At 61.0% G+C, this 16716-nt stretch overlaps 2 protein-coding genes across 2 annotated transcripts; both read right to left on the reverse strand.

The window, feature by feature from the left end:
- Positions 1-393: 393 nt before the first annotated feature.
- NHERF4 (NHERF family PDZ scaffold protein 4) lies at positions 394-3797 on the reverse strand. Its single transcript, XM_068418239.1, has 10 exons — positions 3782-3797; positions 3110-3137; positions 2695-2759; positions 2282-2493; positions 1947-2133; positions 1724-1860; positions 1444-1648; positions 1061-1257; positions 712-882; positions 394-510 (listed from the first exon to the last, which is right to left on the reverse strand). The coding sequence occupies exons 1-10, from the start codon at positions 3795-3797 to the stop codon at positions 466-468; spliced, it is 1263 nt and encodes a 420-aa protein (XP_068274340.1). The 3' UTR covers positions 394-465.
- A 428-nt stretch (positions 3798-4225) lies between these two features.
- Positions 4226-11549, reverse strand: NLRX1 (NLR family member X1). Its single transcript, XM_068418238.1, has 10 exons — positions 11374-11549; positions 10359-10485; positions 9842-9969; positions 9563-9623; positions 9042-9139; positions 8215-8831; positions 6333-7747; positions 5431-5517; positions 5075-5326; positions 4226-4920 (listed from the first exon to the last, which is right to left on the reverse strand). The coding sequence occupies exons 3-10, from the start codon at positions 9960-9962 to the stop codon at positions 4602-4604; spliced, it is 2970 nt and encodes a 989-aa protein (XP_068274339.1). The 5' UTR covers positions 9963-9969; positions 10359-10485; positions 11374-11549; the 3' UTR covers positions 4226-4601.
- Positions 11550-16716: the final 5167 nt, after the last annotated feature.

Consider the following 16716-nt stretch of genomic DNA (forward strand, 5'->3'; position numbering starts at 1 on the left):
TGCTCCCTTTCTCCTTCACACGGCGGCCCGAAGGCTGGCCCTGGGCTGAGCCAAGCCTCTGGCTCCCCAGTCCCCTGGGTCATGGCATAGAGGGCAGTGCCTTGGCTCTCCTGGGAGCTCCCAGAGCCTGGAGCTGGGCAAGGGCTTCAGTGCAATGTCCCTAGATGCTCCTGGAGGCAGCTGGGCAAGCAAAGACACAGGTCTGTCTTCAGGTTACAAGAAGTCACCGTCATGATTAATAAAAGCTTGGAGCCAGCCTCAATCAGTGGAGATGAGTCTCTGGGAGGTGTGATGCTGTGAGTCCCATCGCGGGCACGGAGGCACAGCAGCTGTGTGTGCAAGGGCCATGCTGAGCTGCACTGTGCTCTCTGGAGAGCTGGGCAGGGGGCACCGATGGGCTGGACGTGGCCTGGGTTGAGGCGCTGTGTGTGGGAGCCTGGCTGGAGGCAGGGTGATCCCGCATTGCTAGAATGCCTGGTGCAGCCTCCTCTGCTCCTCCTGGCGTGGGCTCTGTGGGGACACAGCAGGTTGGAGGGGTCTTTCTGCCTAGCCCTTGTGGCCAGGTGACAGCCTCCTCCTGCCAGCATCACAGGTGCCAGGGAAATATTAGGACAGGCAGGGCAGGAGGATGCCGGGACTCGGAGCAGTGCCAGGCTGTGAGCAGCACTGCCGCGAGGGCCTGGCAAGAGGGTTTACCTGTGTGATCCGTACCTGTGTGAACCCTATACTGTTGGCAGCAGCTACCAGCCAGGAGCCAGGTCCCTTTGGTCCCACCTCAACATGACAGAGTACAGGAGAGCCACTGGGAGAGGGCAGGGAGGGCGTGCAGGAGCCTGAGACAGGGTCACTGTCCTCAAAGAACAGCAGAGGGGACAGCCCGATCTGGAAGAGCAGAAGAGGGATAGCTGTACAGCTCCTGGTGCTCCACGGCAAGCCAGGTCCCCTGCAGAGGACCTCACTGTGCAGACCTGGGGGCAAGACACCCATCCCATCATCCAGCCTTGCAACACCCGAGGGGTCCCCAGCCAGGGTGGGACCACGCTGGCTTCCCAAAACCTACCGACTGGTAGAACTCATCGCTGGCGGGGTCGATGACCAGCAGCGTCACCTGATCATCATGGGCACGGATCCTGAGCACCGTCTGCTGGTGGTCCAGCCCCTCGATGCTCTCGCCATTCACAGCCAGGAGACGGTCCCCTTCCCTCATCCCTGCCTGCTCAGCTGGCATCCCCGCGTCCACATCCCACAGGAACTGGCCTGCCGCAGCGGGACAGGTGGAGGGTGGGGAGATGCTCACAGAGGCATTCAGCCAGAGAGGAACTGGCAACACTGACCCCCGTGTGCAGGTGGGGACAGGGTCCTGCTGTGGACACAGCGCTTGCAGCTATTCCCGACCCTCAGACATGCCTTGCTCGGGTATCACTGCCCCCTCAGCCCCCTCACCTGTGCCCCCTGATCTGCAGTCATCCTCCTTGAGCAGAAACCCATAGCCAGCCGGACCCTTCACCATGTGCAGCTCCCGGACCTTGAAGGGGAGCCAGGAGGTGTCCGCCAAGGCAGCTGTGACCCGCAGGCCCCGCAGGCGGTAGAACTCCTCCACGGCACTGGATGCCACCAGCAGCGTCACCTTGCTGCCGCTCTGCTTAAGCTGGAAGGGAAATGCAGGGCACTCAGCAACGTTGCCGGTCCCAGTCCCCCAGCCACCTGCACCGGGATCACGCACCTTTCTGGCGAGCTGCGCGTGCGAGTAGCTCCTCACGCTGGCCCCGTTGAGCTCCAGGAGCCAGGAGCCTGACGGCACCCCTGCTCTCTCCGCCGGCCCATCCTGCTGCACCGACAGCTGGAAGGTGCCCTTCGTGCCTGCAGGGAGGAGAAGGGGCAGCCTGGGGTGAGCAGGCGCTGTGTTGGGCAGGCTTACGGCGCCAGCATCCCGCTGCCCACCTTACCTTCCGGACCTGACACGCTGAAGCCAAAACCGCTCTTGTCCCGCACTATGTGGCAGAGGCGTGGGCGGACGTCTGCCGGCAGCATGTGGGCCAGGTCCCTGCCCAGGGCCTTGGCTGCCGCGTAGGAGCCGCTGTCCAGCACGGCGAGCAGGACCTGGTTCCCGCTGGCCTTGATCTTCTGCACCACCTGGGAGCACCCGGGCTGTGAGCCCTGGGCAGGGCACCCCTCCAACCACAGCCTGTGGGATCAGGGGGCAGCAGGGTCCCACACCCTCTGTGCCCCTGGACCAGGAGGACCCAGGCATTCCCACAGCCCCTGGGTGCTGCCAGCTTACCCTGCGGTGGTCCAGGTGGTCTACGAAGTGGCCATTGACCTGGAGGAGCTGGTCCCCATCCTGCAGCCCCCTGCGCTGTGCCAGCCCCCCCAGCTCGACCTGCCGGATGATGTGGCCCTGGCAGCCCAGCTCCTCATGGAGGCAGAAGCCGAAGGTCTCCTTGCTGCTCTTGCTCAGGAGATAGAAGCGGGGCTCTCCCATGCCCTCACCATCTGCGTGGGGGCACAGCCCGTGAGCAGGGCCCTGCAGGGACCCTAACACAAGTTCTCCACCCTGTCCTGGGCTGGGGTCTCCCCATCCCCACTGCCTTATGTGTTCACCTCCCCATAGCTCCCCGATGTGAGAGAGCCCAGGACCCCAGTGATGCCAGAACCCCATGCACAGGGATGCCCTGGGGAGATAAGGGTATTTACCCATGTCCTCGGTCAGCGACAAGGCAGGGTTGTCGATCCCGTCTTTGGGGTTAAACTCAAATTTTCTGAAATGATAAAGGGCAGGAGAGGCCACGTTAGTGCAGCAGCACAGCCTTCCCCCTGCCCTCCCCAGCCCTGCCGTGGGGAGCCCTGTTCCTCCCAAAAGGGCCAGCCAGGGCCACAGCTTCTGTGCCTCCTCTTCCTTGGGGAAAGCCAGGAGGGGATCTCCCTCTTGGACTGTCCCCCACATCTCTCCTGAGTTACCAACCCAGTGAAGACCTTCCTGGGGAAGGCAGCTGGGATTGGCAGCCATGACCCACACCACCACGGCTGAGGATGTGTCCCAGCACAGCCCGGTTGTGGGGCCACGAGCCCCGGGAAGCCCCTGGCCAGGTGGAACTCAGCACTTACTTACATGATGGACTTCTTGTCACCCTCAAGCCCTGCAGAGGGAGAGGAGAGGTCAGTGCAGGAGGCGGCGGGCCGGCAGCAGATCCCAGGGCTTGTCCGTTCACAGGCTGAGCACGCCATGCCAGGTGAGGTGGGTTTGCTGAGTCCATGCAGCCCCCGCCAGCCCCTTCGTCCCTCAGCTACAGCCTGTGCCCAGGCACAGCTCAGCCCTTGGCCCCACCACCAGTGACCTCTTGCATTTCAAAGCAGCAGGACACCTGCTGCTCGGGTCCAACGGGCACCCACTGCCCAGCCCAGTGAGGTTCTGCAGCACCGGGGGCAAAGTAGGGAGATGGAGGTTAGCCCTGGGGTTTACAGCGCTTTTGAGTGAGGGATGAGAAGCGTCACCAGGGCCCCAGAGAGCTGGCTGGAGCCAGGAGATGGAGACAGAGGCCTTCCCCTGCTCACCTCCCCATAAAACCCTTCCCCACCTCTCCCAGCACAAGGACCCCCAAACCCAAGGAGAAGGGATTCCTGCCAAGCACCCCCACGATGTCCATCTGCATTTTCCTGGATGCCTCTAGCTCTTTTCCATGGCCTGCCTGGGCTCTGACATTGCCTTGCTCCATGTGGAAGCGGAGACATGCATGTGGGGAAGGGTCTCTGCAGGATGAAGACCCACTGGCCCAGCACATACCTTTTGTTTGCTTCATGGCTGCAGGGAATGCGAGAGGGAGCAAGGTACAGGGTGAAGTGGCAGGGAAGCCACTGTCCCCGCCTCTCCCAAGACGCCCCAGGTTTAATGGTTAAACAGTCCGATGTCTCCCCTGCCCTCCCAGCCCCAGGGCACTGCCAGCCCTTGCCCAGCAGAGCTGGGAGCAGCACCCTGGGATACCCAGATTGGGAACAGATCCTGGTGTCCCAGCTTCCTACTGCCCCCAAGGGCAGCCCACGGTGGGGAAGACCAACTGGTTGGGCATGGGCTGGAGCAGAAGTGGGCTGCCCCATCCTAGCCCTGTGAGCTGGGGAAGGGCCAGAGCCCTCCACTCCAACTGCTGGAGGGACAGCTGCACCAGCACCTCCACATTCCTCCCCCAGGAAGGGCCCAAAGAGGAGACTGAGTCTCAGCACTGGTGTGCTTCAGTGGAAACAAAGTGGTGCACTTTAATGCTACCAAGGGGTTCACAAGCAAGGCTGAGTCCTGCCCCTCTGCCACTGCTGTGGCTCGTGGCCAGGCCAGCAGTGGCTGGGATGCAGGGGCTGGGTCTCTCCAAGCCCAGAAGAACAAGTCCCATTTGCTCCTAGCCTGGTCTCTGCACAGTGCTCCCACACTTCAGCCTTGCTCGCAGATGAGGGCTGAGCCCCACATACCCAGCACCTTTGGCAGCCTCAGTAGCACCCGACCACTAGGCATCTCCACGTGGATAAGGGCACAGGGGACGTGCTGCTGGGGCACACTCCAGCATTTCTGCCCCAGCAGCACTGCTCCCTCCCTGGCTGGGTGGACAGGCAGCAGGTCAGAGGGTCCCGTGCTGCAGCTTCCCCAGCATCTTCTTGACCTCACTCTCGACCCGCAGGAACTTGGCTTTTCTCCAGGGGTTGGCAGTCTGCCGCCGGCTGCTCTCCAGGTCCTGCAGGAGGAGGGCAAGGTGCTGCCGAACCCGCTCGCGGTCCCAGAAAGGCAGGTTCCTCTGCACGACGTTCAGGATGTTGGACCAGTAGTCAGAGACATCGGTGCCTGCTGTGAGGAAGACCAGTGCCCTGACACCATCCCGGTCCATGCGCAGGCTGTGAAGTGCCCGCTTGCCATCCTCACTGATGTCGTTGAAGTACAGACTGCAGGTTGAGAGAAAAGGAGCAAGAGACACTGTGAGGGCTGTGGGGTAGGACACAGAGGCAGATAGGGGGTCCCCGCTCACTGCCACGGGGAGGGGCAGCGGGTCAGAGGCATCACCTGCTAGAGGGAAGAGATGGGGCAGAGTGAACTCACTGCACTTTGTCCAGCGTTGCGTGTCTTTTGGCCACCTCCACCACGTGCAAGGCACCTGTGTCTGTCAGGGAGTTGTAGCCCAGGTTGAGCTCCTGGAGGTGCTGGTTCTTATCCAGGTGCTGAGCAATGACCTCTGCGCCCCGGTCCCCCAGCGCGGTGTGCAGCAGGGACAGATGGGTCAGCGAGCGGTTGCCTGCCAGCGCCTCGGCCAGGTATTGTGCCCCCTGCTCGCCCACGGGGTTATTTGCCAGCCTGTGGACACCGGAGCTCAGGGCAATGCCAAGGCTGGGCAGGGGGCCCAGGGCACACGGTGGGCAGCAGAGGCAGTTCCACGCAAGGACAGAGGCAGTACTCACCGCAGGTTGCTCACCACACACTTGTCATGCAGGAGCAGGTCGCGGATGTCCTTGTAGGCATCAGAGCCCAGGCTGTTGAGCTGCAGACTAACGCAGAGCGAGACGTGGGGGTGGCAGGACCGAAACGACTGTGATGTGCAAGGCTGGCAACCCTGCTCCCTCCATTTTCCCTGGCCCTCCCCATCACTGCCCCACCTGGGCTCCCCAGACAGGGCCACGCAAGGCTTCCTCTTCAAAGGGGAGCACGCTGAAACCGCCCCAGAGCCTGGGTAGCATCAGCCAGTGCCAGCGGGAGCAAGAGAGGGGAAGGGGGTGCAGCGTCTGCAGGGGGTGGGCGAAGGTCTGAGGAGGAATCAGGCCCCCACCAAGCCCTCCTGAGCATCTGGAGGGAGGAAGCGCTGCGCAGCCGAGTCCATCTCTGCTGAGCACGGCTCGCCACCCCCTGGGCGACAGGCAGACTGCAGTTCCACAAATGCACTGGACAGAACCCAGCCCTCTGCGCAGCCCGGACTCCCACCCGTGGGCCACGTATCTCCTGCCCGGAGTTTGCAGTAGCAGAGCTAGCTACACGGGGATGCTGGGTGGCTGCGGGGGACCAAGCAATGGGAGGGAGCTGGCAGCCCAGCCTGTGGCACTAGGTGCAGAGAGCTGCCCAAAGAGTCCTACTGGGGGTGTGTTGGGACTGCAACTCCCAGCGTGCAGTGCCAAAGTAAGGCTGCTCAAGGAGCGTTGCATGTTGGAAGCTGTAGTCCCCCAGGTCTGCACTGAGGATAAACAAGAACATGCACGCCCTTCCCTACCTTTGCCATGCTCAAGCTCCTAGTGTATCCCTGCGATGGGCAAACGTGACGGAAAGTCTGATTTTTGAGTGCTGCCCAAGGGCAGAAGAAGGTGGTACTCACTGGAGAGCTTTGCATCGCAGCAGGACAGGGAAGAGGATCTTCAAGCTGCTCGTGTCAAGGTTGCAGGAGGTCAGGTTCAGCTCCTCCACCTCATGGCATGTGGTGCCCATGACAGACGCAAGGACAGAGCACTTGAGAGGGGTCATCTTGACAGATGAGAGGTTGACAGTCCGGAGGGAGCGGATGGCCTCAGCTGTGAAGCGCTCGTTCTGGAACTCATGCAGGAAGAAGAGGTAGTCCATCAGCTCGGAGGGGGGCAGCCCCTTGCGACTGTTCCTGATGACTGTCTTCTTCATAGCCTTGGCAATCTCAAAAGCTGCCAGGTTCTTGATGGAGCAGCCCAGCTGCTCAAGGATGGCACGGTTACGGCGGGACAGTATCCCACCCATAAAGATGGGGAAGAGCTCAAAGACCTCATCATCAGGGGCCTCATCAGGGTGGCGCATGGGGCCCTCCACACCCAGGATGCTGGAATTGATCTGGTCCAAGACATCATCGTTGTAGTAGTCCTCCTCTTTGAACAGCTCCTCTGCCATGGTGTGGGCAATAGCATCCCGGTCCTTGCCGCTCAGCCGGGAGAAGTAGCGAGGGAAGATTTTGAGCAGGTTGAAGAGCACTGGCAGGAAGCGCAAGGGCAGCACCTTGGAGATGATATTCAGAACAACAGCGACATCTTCACTCACCTTCCCAATGACCTCTGACAGTTCTTTCCCCACTCTCTGTGCCAGGGTCTTCTTCTCACCCAGCACCACATACAGGGCTGCCAGGTACTCCTGCATAGCAGGGATGGTGAAGACAAAGGTGTGCTCTTTGCCTGGCTGCACACATGGAGTGAGGAAGAAGCGGAAGACATCGCTGCGAAAGACCTCCAGGAGGTTGAGCTCACTTTCAGTCTTCATCTCCACCTCAAAGCACTGCTGCAGGTCATCCTCTGAGAAGCAGGTCTTGCGGGACACCACCCCTTCATAGGCCAGCTTGCCCACCGTCTTGGCCACATACTTCATCATGGAGATGTTGGTGGGGTCGGTGCTGTCCAGCACCTCCCCACTGAAATTGAGCCTCAGGAAGCTGGTGTAGATGCCAGTCAGGGTCTGGCTGGGAGGCACCGTCTTGGTGAAGTAGAGGAAGTGCAGCGTGGTGCAAACCAGCCAGCAGTAAGAGGGCAAGAAGCAGGCAGCGGCTATTTGGTTGTGGCGCTCCAAATTCCTCGACAACATCTCCACCAAGTTCTCCTGCTCACCTGAGCTGCTACCTGCACTGCCCTCTCCATTGCAGCCAGGCTGGCTGAGACGCATTTGGAAGTACAGCTTCTGCAGGTTGGTGTCGGAGAAGCCACAGATCTCGGCATAGCGGCCCACATACTTGCCAGGGATCCGGCGCACTGCCGATGGGCGCGTGGTGACAATGATGCTGGCCTGGAAGCAGACGGCTGGGTAAGTTTGGGGGTGTTCCCTCTGTGGCTTTGATCTAAGCTCCACAGGGTCCCAAGTGCATAACCCACATATAGGTGCACAAGGATCACACCACCCAGGGGATGGGGTTTAAGAAGCTGCTGCCCAAAGGGCGTTGGTTCAAATTTGGCCCAGGCAGAGGGGACAGAAGAGCTTTCCCCATCCCCTGCTAGGCATATATTAAGTCTGGAAGACCACAGCCCACCAGACTGCTTTCTTTGCCTTACCAGGCCTCCCCAAATATCTCACAGAAACAAACCAGTAACAGCGACATGAGGCCACCTTGGTGAGCCCCTGCAGGAAAGGAGGCTGCCTGCTCGCTCACAGCCAAACTGGGCTACAAGCAATTAGCACAACGGCCATGCCTGCAGTGCCCCAGGGCTCACCCCCAGCCCTTCTCCAGCACAAAGGAGCTGGAGGGAGACACTGACCTCTGGTAGGAGGTATTTGCGCAGCAGGTTGACCACAATAGCAGAGGGAGGCACAGGCTCATTGGGGTCACAGCACAGCTCCGTGCCAGCCAGGCGGAAGTCCAAGTTGAGGCGCTCCAGGCCATTGAGGATGAAAAGCACCTTGAGATTGGCAGCACCCAGCATTGGCACCACATCCCGGAGGTGCTGGTACTTTTTGGTTATGAGGCGCCGCAGGGAGATGGGGGCATGACTATGGGACAGGTCCTCGCAGGAGAAGGGAATGACCAGCTCAAAGCGGGGTAGGCGACCATGGCACCAGTCCACCACCATCTTCTTGATGAGGGTGCTCTTCCCTGTGCCCACAGTGCCATACAGCACCACATTCTTCACCTGCCGTCCACAGGCATCCACATCAAAAAGGTTCTGGAGGCTAATAACCTGGCTGCAGGGCTGCTGGAGCTGGTTCTGGATGGTTAGGTCAGGCGAGGGCTTTAGGATCTCCTCCAGGGAGCTCTCCCGGATCACTGGGTCCACGTGGACCGCGTCCAGCGAGAAGGAAGGGCCAAACTGCCTCTCTTCATTGGGCTGGTGGCTGAACCATGCAGACAGGCTCTTCTGGTGTTTCTTGATGGCATCTAGGAAGAGGAAGGTGCTTGACAAGACTAGGGCTTCTCACTGGCAGGGGACTGGGGAAGTTGCCTGCCCCAAACCACTGTAGTGAGGTGGTTGCAGAGAGAAGGACAGAACCCAGTTCTTGCTAACCCTCACACTGCCCAGGACAGCAGCTGCCCCCAAACCACTGTGTAGGACCCTCCATCCTCTTCAGCGCAGGGCTGCAATCTTACCAGAAGAGGCCACGTTCCTCAGCTGGGACAGGCCGTGACGAGAGGAGCTGCGCTGGACAGAGTGCTCTTGGGACCCTCCCTGGTAGCGAACACAGCCCCTGCAAGAGGAGGGAGAGTGTCACGAGGAGGGCAGGGGCCAGCAGCTCCAAGCCCTGCTTGGGGCAGGGTGGGCAGATCACAAGCGAGTACCATGGGAAGCGCTGAGTAGAGCCAGCTCACCCCTTCCTTCCCCTGCACCGAGGGGGAGCGCAGGGCTGGGGCAAGGGCACAGCTGGAAACTGAAGGCAGGTGAGCAAGCCGTGCGCTGTGCATCCCCAGCAAACCCGTGGCGAGGCAGAGAAGTTGGGCTGAACTCAGGGCAGGCAGGGAGTTGGGTTTGGGTTGTTTTCTGGGTGGAGGCAAAGCAGCGTCTCTGCCCGCAGAGCCCCAGTGGTCCCAAGGCAGCCAGCTCAGCCACCCAGGTCCTGTGGCGAACAGCCACAGGGCAGAACGGGCCAGGCCCCAGCTGTGTGGCACTGTACCTGGGGAGTGAGATGCTGCTTGTGCGAAGGATCTTCCTGAGGACGTAGCTGCTTGCAGTGCCTGGGTGAGAAGAACAATGCACATAGTCAGGGATGGCTTTCTCCAGCACAGCAGAGCTAACAGCACCGAGCTCACTGGCTTGATGTCTTGCTGGGGTGACCCACAGACTTCACAGGCTCCATGGTGCAGCTGGGGAGAGATGTCCACCAGGGACAGGGCTTCCCTGGGAGCAGGGCAGGTTTGGGGTCCTGGTCCCACAAGCACAGAGCCCAGCTCACCTGGCACCAAAGCAGCATGCAGATAAATGCTCCGGGTCCCCCTGCTCCCTGGCAGGGATAGACACAGCTGCTTCCAGCTGCCCCAGGGCAGGCAGCTCTGGCATTGCATGGCCCGTGACATCTTCTGCCTGAAAGAGAGGGGACAGCCTATGAGGCAGGCTGGGTCCTGGACCTGCCAGTTCCCTACCCCAGCCCAGCTTTGCAGCCTGAGGCTTTACCTACCCCCCCAGTCCAGGGATGCCTGGATCAGGAACAATCCATCCCCATATCTGACCCCACAAACCCACTGGCCATGGGGAGCAGCGGTGGGCTTTATATTAGAATAAACCAATCACCCTCCCCAAACTGCCATGAAATCCTGTAAAACCAGGAGCTGGGGCTGGGAGAGAGGAAACAGCAGGGAGGGGCTTAGGAAAGGCAGAAAATAAAGGTGGTCCCATACCCACATGCATGCAGAATGGGGTCGGCAGCTCTGCTCCCCAGGGACGTGCCGCAGCAGTGCCCTGCCCAGCCTTACCTGTGCCAGTATGGTCCTGTCTGGCAGAACCGGCTGTGCCGGCGCTGACTCAGGCTCCCGCCTCAGCTCAGCAGGGCGATCCTTCGGGAGCACAGCTTGTCCTCACAGCCCACAACATCCTGGGAAACTGAGGCACAGCAGGGAGGGTGTAAGCAAACCCCAGCAGATAGGAAGGGACAGCATGCAAATCTCTCTGCGTTCTGCCTCCCCCAGGAGAGGACGGGCAGGGCGATGGCTTGCTCATACCTCCCACAGCCTGGGCTTTTTGCAGTCCCTCCTCCTGTTATCCGGATGGAGAAACTGAGGCACGGGGTGGGGGCAATGGAGCTGACCTTGAACCTGGGTGTCCTGGCCTCAAGGCCCTTGCAGCAAGTGAACCCCAATGCATCCCATGCCAGGCTGCCGGCTCCTTCCCGGCATCCTCTGCCACCCAGGGCACGCCGCCGAGAGAAGGGCCCCATGCCCCCTGCCCGCTGCAGTCCCCCTTCAGGGACCCCCAGTGTGTGCCTGGCCCACACGCCCTCGCTCTCTGGTTACTGCTTCCGTGTCCATGTCCGGAGGGACACATTGCCCAAGGTCCTGACGGTGCAGGGACAGGAACCCAGGGCAACGGTGAGGCTGGCGCCGAGCAAGGCGAGAGCGATGGCTGCGCCTAACGCGGCGGGGTTACCTCCAGCAGGACTCCTTGCCAGGGCGGCTCAGCCCACGGCTCCCTGCGCTCGTGCTGCCAGGCGCTGAGCCCGTGGAGGAGAGCCCAGCGCTGCTCAACTGCCTCCTTCCATCCCCGTCTCGTCCTCTCCGGAGGCGGCTGTTTCGCAGCAGTAACTTCCTGCGACGCCGTCCCGTCCCGCCCCGCGCAGAGTGGCCGCCAGCTCTGCCGAGCATGGTGGGAGAGCGGCCATGGCCCCGCTTTGGGCACGCAGCAGAGGGGCCGGCAAGCACAACAGCAAAGAAAAACACCTGTACCCCCAAACACAGGGACACGCACAGCATGGGGGTGGTCCTGGGGTCTTACCAGTGGTGCTGCAAGGGGAGGTTTCCTCCGGACGCATCTGGTGGCTCTGCATCCCCAGCTGGAGCCCGGCTGCGCAACAGGACAAGTCCTGCTCCGGAGTGAAACCCCCCGTGCTCAGCTGCCAGTGCAGGGAGCAGGATAACAGGAATCCCACAGGGAAAAGAGCCCGGAGTAAGCTGTGCTGGCAGGGCAGCCCAGCACCGCCTGGGTTTGCCTGGCTGTGTAATACATGTGCACAGACATGCGCACACACAGACGTATATACCCACCTTCTCCCTGCCTGCAGCTGTGCTCTGGCAACCCAGGAAGGCAGTGCTGAGCCCAGAGCCAGCGGCGTCTGCGGGGCTGCGTGCACTCTGCTCGGTCCCTGGGTGCTGTCCTGGGAAGCACCAGCCCCCCCCAACCAGCCACAGGCAGTGCTGAGCCGGGGTGCCGAGGCTGCAGGTTCACACCTGGGTAACCCCGGAGGGCATGCTCGCACCCCACAGAGCCTGCCCTCCTTTGCACACACTCGGCACCCTTCCCCAGCAATGTGTGCAGCCACTTGCCTGCGTGCTGCCCTCCCAGCACCCACCCCCACACCCCAATGTGTGGGCAGGGACGCCCATGAGGGTACCCGGGCACACATCTCCCCTCGCATGCATGCCCTCTGACCGCTCAGGGAGGGGAGGCATCCAGGCAGTACACTATAAATATAAGTTTTATTGATGTGTGAAATCCAACAAGTACAGCTGGCATCTCAGAAAGACTGAAATAAGCCGCCACGCCTCCACCTGCTCAACAGCTCCTGTGGCTCTCCGGACACTGCTGAGCACCAGCAGCAAGCTGGGACCCAGGCACCCCGTCCCTTCGGGGCACTTACCTGCACGTGTGGCACAGTGCAGAGAGCCAGCAGGGCCCTGCCAGCAGCCCTGTGCTCCCCACAGAGCCCGGGGGCTCGCCTTCGCCCTGCCTGGTTCCTGCCAGGCTGCAGTTGTGGGCAGCAGTGCCCTGGCCTCGCTTCATGGCCTCATTCCAGCAAGGCAGAAGAACCCAGGCAAATGCCACCCACACGCTGCCACCCCAGCAGAGCTACGGCTGTGCGAGCAGACTCCCTTGGCCTTTGAGCTGTTATCTGCATCTTATTTTGATGAACGGTCCCAGGAAAAAAGCAGCTCACATCTGGGGTCATGTGGGAGCATGGATCTCAACAGCTGCACCTCTCTGCATGGTCCCCCCAGCCCTGTATCACACATGCAGCCCACTGTACAACCTCCCCTGCACATGCAGACAAGGCGAAGGCTGGAAAACCACAGGGTCCAGCATGGCAGGGATGCACAAAGAGATCCCAGGCAGCTGCATGGTGTCCATGGCACCAGGAGCTCCCATGGCAGAGGGACAGGACAAATGGTGTCCACACACGGTGAGAATGAAACACTGTTTTATTGCCTGATTTGAGAGAGGGATGAAACCCTGGGAGAAGCCCCATTCCCTCCCTGCCCTAGCCCAGTCTCCCCTCCAGCAAACCCCAGCACCAGCTGGGTGATGAGACATTTGCTCTTCTTGTGCATGTGACAAAGGTGGCCTGGCCATGTGTGGAGGTGAGAGGCCATAGCCCTGCTTGCCTGCCTGCATTCACAGCACGCATAGGGGAGAGGCAGTACCTGATACAACCGTGCCTGTGGGCTGAAGGAGCCAGGCTAAGGGGCTGAAGCAGTTTTAGATGGGTTGAGGTTCAAATGGTGCTCCCAGGGAGATGGAGCCACAGCCTGAACCACATCCTCATCCATTCAAAGTGCATTGCAAGGGAAGGCAGGGGGCTGGAGGGGAGAGGAGGTGTGGGGGAAGAAGCCTGCTCTCCTCCATCACACTCCTCGTGATTATCCAGACACGTTCCCCAGTGGGATTCCTGCAGCCAGAAGCACCCAGGGCCCCACTCCCCTGCTCTGATAAAGTGCATCCTCGCTGCTGTGTGCCAGCCCAGCACGCGGGTGCTTCCCACCCACTCAGGACAAGGCAAGACCCAGCCTGGGCACCCCTGGCCCCACACCAAGGAGTGAACTGAGCCAAGGTGCTAGCACTGGGCCACCCATTCCCCCTTCCCTCTCAGCAAGGACAATCCCACTCCTTGGGCACCATTTGCCCTGGGGCACCACCGAGGGCACCTTTGCCTGGGGCAGTGTCTGCCAGACCCAGGCCCTCTGTGCCACAGGGTGCCCAGACCTCTCACTCATTGTGACCCCTTTGTACCAACAGATTCGCTTGCCAGCTCTGCTGGGAGTGCCAGTGCCCTTCTCCAGGGTACCTCAGACCTTCCACCCCCCTGGCCCTGGGGACAAGAGGTGCCTGTCCCATAACCCCCACGGCCCAGCACCCTTGCCCAGCTCGGGGACACAGCCATCCCCCATCTCCAGGGCTTGCCCTGGCCGTGTACCTGGTCAGCTGTGACTCTGCAACCCGTGCACTCACCAGCACAGGAGGCCTGGGCTGTGCTGGACTGTCCTAGAGATCCTGGGGGTGCTGCCAACTGCTCCATCCTGGGCAGACTTGTCCAAGCAGCCAGCTGTGGAGCTACCTGCCCTGGCAGTCTCCCTCCAGCCATGCCAAGCTCGGGTAGCCTTTCCCATGGGTTTTCTCTGCAAGCAACAGAGGCTGGCCAGCAAAGGCTTCTGTTGCAGCATCCCTGGGCATGGGAGACATGGGCAGTGGCAGTCGTGGGTACCTGCTGGTAGTCCCCTCTGCTCCACACATGGGCCATCGCTAGTCCGTCTTGTCCTGGTCCTTCTGGGAGTGGCGGTGGTGCTGGTTGCGATGGCACAGGGGTGTCCCAGGAGGCACAGGGCGCTGGGTGCAGGCAGCAGCAGGACACGGCGCTGGGGACAGCAGTGCCTCCGGTGTGCAGGAGCAGGACCCACCACGAGAGCCCCCGCTGCCAGGGAGTGGGCAGGAGGCAGGAGCTGTACAAAGCTGCACCATCGGCCCCTCCTGCCATCTTGGTATCCATCCAGGGAAAACCCTCGGCCCAGCCGTGCACACTCTGCGCTGGGCAAGGCTTGACTAGCCCCAGCCCAAGAGCAGAACGGCAGTGGGGTCATCACCATGGACAGTGGGGTGGAGAAGCAGGGAGAAGGGGCACCCATCAGCATCATGCACAGGGGGCAGGGAGGGCACAACCCGCAGCTCCACCGGCCCCTGGCTCCCTGCCCACCCACCCACCTCGTGACACGGCAGACACGGGGACCGGCCCCCACGCGATCGTGCCCCAGCAGCTGCGCTTGGCAGCGTCGCGCCCAGGAGACTGCAGCCCCCCAAGCTGGCACAGCTCCACTGCCGAGCACGGCACAGGGCTGGCAGTGAAGGAAGATCCGGGAGCGGAGGGGAATTTTGTGAGGGACAGCAGTAAGTCAGACAAGATCCCCTGGGGAAAACCCCAGTGTTCAGCATGGAAAGGGCATCGAGGCATGTCCTGCGTCCAGACCCTCTGTGCAGGAGGGCCCCGTCACTACAAGCTCCTCGCAAAAATGCTGTCCAGGCAGGGGAATCCCAGCCTTGCTGAGTGCCCAGCATCAGTGCTGCCACACGTCTGCCATCCACCTGCAGGCCAGCCAGACCCTGCTGTGTGGAGCAGTCCCAACATGAGCCAGTAAAAGCAAAGAACAGTCTCTTGCTGAAGTCTGGCATTTGCCCTGCAATCCCCTGCTGCTCAGAGAGTGCCAGCAGCAGCAGCATCTCACAGACTGCACTTGAACCAGGGCCCAGCACGCCAGGATGGGGCAGAGCTGCCTTCCCCACATCCGTGCTCACTAAAAACCAGTGGGTTCCCATGTGCGTGGGTGACCAGTGCAGCCCTGCGACACCAGTGCCATCACACCCACAGAGACAGGCCCGTGCTATGTGGCTCAGCAGCGTGCTGTGTTCCCGGCACAGCAGCACGTGCAGATGCCCCACCAGCTCTGGTCTCAGCCCTGTTCCTTTGGAGAGCCAGCGAGGTGCTGAAACGCCTTCCCTCCACAAGTGACTTTGGAGGAGCCACCAGCAACACTTGCCAAAAGGGGCATTTTCCTGATACCAGTCATGAAGTGCAAAGCCCTTCCCAGCGTCAGGCTCGCCCAATGCAAACAAACCGCTCCGAGATCTCACCTGCTTTCCAGTTCTGCCACTGCTGGGACCCCTTCTGCACAGCGTTACCCTGGGAGGTTTGCACTGTGGTGAGGCTGTGTGTCCCAGGGGCTGGCATCCCCTCCTTGCACAGCCGGTGCTGAGCGAGGCTCGTCCTCCCTGTTCTGCTGAGACAGCCACAGTTGTGCCGGGGGAAGAGGGGTGAGGAGCGAGATGGTGCAAGGGAAGGGCTCAGGGCCAGCTCGTCTCCTGCAGCAGAGGCTCCAGCGATGGCACAGCTGAGCCTAGCCCTGCTTTTCAGCTGCCTGGCTCTGGCGGGGTGCGGGAACCTAAATCCTCCCTGCTCCATGCAGCACTTGAAGGGACCAGTCACTTCTCTCCATGTTGGTTGATTTTATCCTCTTGGCTCAGAGCCCAAAGATGACAGGGACTGAACATGAGAATCCCTAAGGTCTGAGAATACTGTCCCATTCCCACAGATCCTGCTACATCCCCAGGTTTGAAGATCCCATCTCTGAGGATGGCATCCGAGCAGAAGTCTGAGGCAGAGCCCCAAGCCCTTCTCCGCCTGCTGGCTCCCCTTCCCCTCCATGCAGACTGGGAAGCAGTGGGTTTATAAAAAAAAAAAAAAGAGAGAGAAAAGAAAAAAAAGAAAAAAAAAAGAGGGAGGATTTTTGCAGGAGGAAAAAGGGGATGCAGCAATTTCTGTGGCTACAGCAACAGGAAACACTAAAGCCTTGTGCAACTTGGCCTATTGTATCTTTGGGCTCTTCTTAGCACGGACACACATGCTGCTGGCCAGGGCGAGCAACGGGGCTACGTGCTGTGCTACCAGTCTGTGCTCTGCAGGTGGCTCCTCCCGGCTTCAGCCCCAGGCTCAGGCAGCCCCAGGGTGCTGCTCCCTTCCTGCCCTGGGCAGCCGCCTCCACGGGACTGTCCCCAGTGTCTCAGAGCAGTGTCGGGCAGGGGCGACAAGAGAGGACCCAGGCTCTGTGGGGTTTGGCAGTCCTGGGAGAGAGGGTGGCACGTGCCAGGGCTGTACAAAACTTTTGCAATGAAGAGTGTGTGGAAAGGTTAAAACAGTTCCGAGACGTCTCAAAACCCTTCTCGACTGAGCCAGGCCTGGCTGGCACCTACCGATGCCTCCACTGCTGTCCGTGACCTGCTCGGAGCACTGTGTCCGTCTGCAGAATGTCTCGCACAGCAGGCCAGGCCCGGGAACGGCACTGGGGCCCTGTGGCCCCT

The sequence above is a fragment of the Nyctibius grandis genome, chromosome 25 (assembly GCF_013368605.1).
Source record: "Nyctibius grandis isolate bNycGra1 chromosome 25, bNycGra1.pri, whole genome shotgun sequence".
Classification (NCBI taxonomy): Eukaryota; Metazoa; Chordata; class Aves; order Nyctibiiformes; family Nyctibiidae; genus Nyctibius; species Nyctibius grandis.

What these genes read in the sequence shown, in the direction of transcription:
- NLRX1 (XM_068418238.1), bottom strand. Translation starts at nt 9,962, where the DNA reads ATGTCACGGGCCATGCAATGCCAGAGCTGCCTGCCCTGGGGCAGCTGG. An exon ending in AGCAGCATCTCACTCCCCAG is followed by an intron (nt 9,140 to 9,562) that starts GTACAGTGCCAC and finishes CTCCTCTTGCAG; the next exon opens with GGGCTGTGTTCGCTACCAGG. An exon ending in GCAACGCTGGACAAAGTGCA is followed by an intron (nt 4,921 to 5,074) that starts GTGAGTTCACTC and finishes CTCAACCTGCAG; the next exon opens with TCTGTACTTCAACGACATCA.
- NHERF4 (XM_068418239.1), bottom strand. An exon ending in CAGCGTGTCAGGTCCGGAAG is followed by an intron (nt 1,861 to 1,946) that starts GTAAGGTGGGCA and finishes TCCTCCCTGCAG; the next exon opens with GCACGAAGGGCACCTTCCAG. An exon ending in ACGCGCAGCTCGCCAGAAAG is followed by an intron (nt 1,649 to 1,723) that starts GTGCGTGATCCC and finishes TTTCCCTTCCAG; the next exon opens with CTTAAGCAGAGCGGCAGCAA.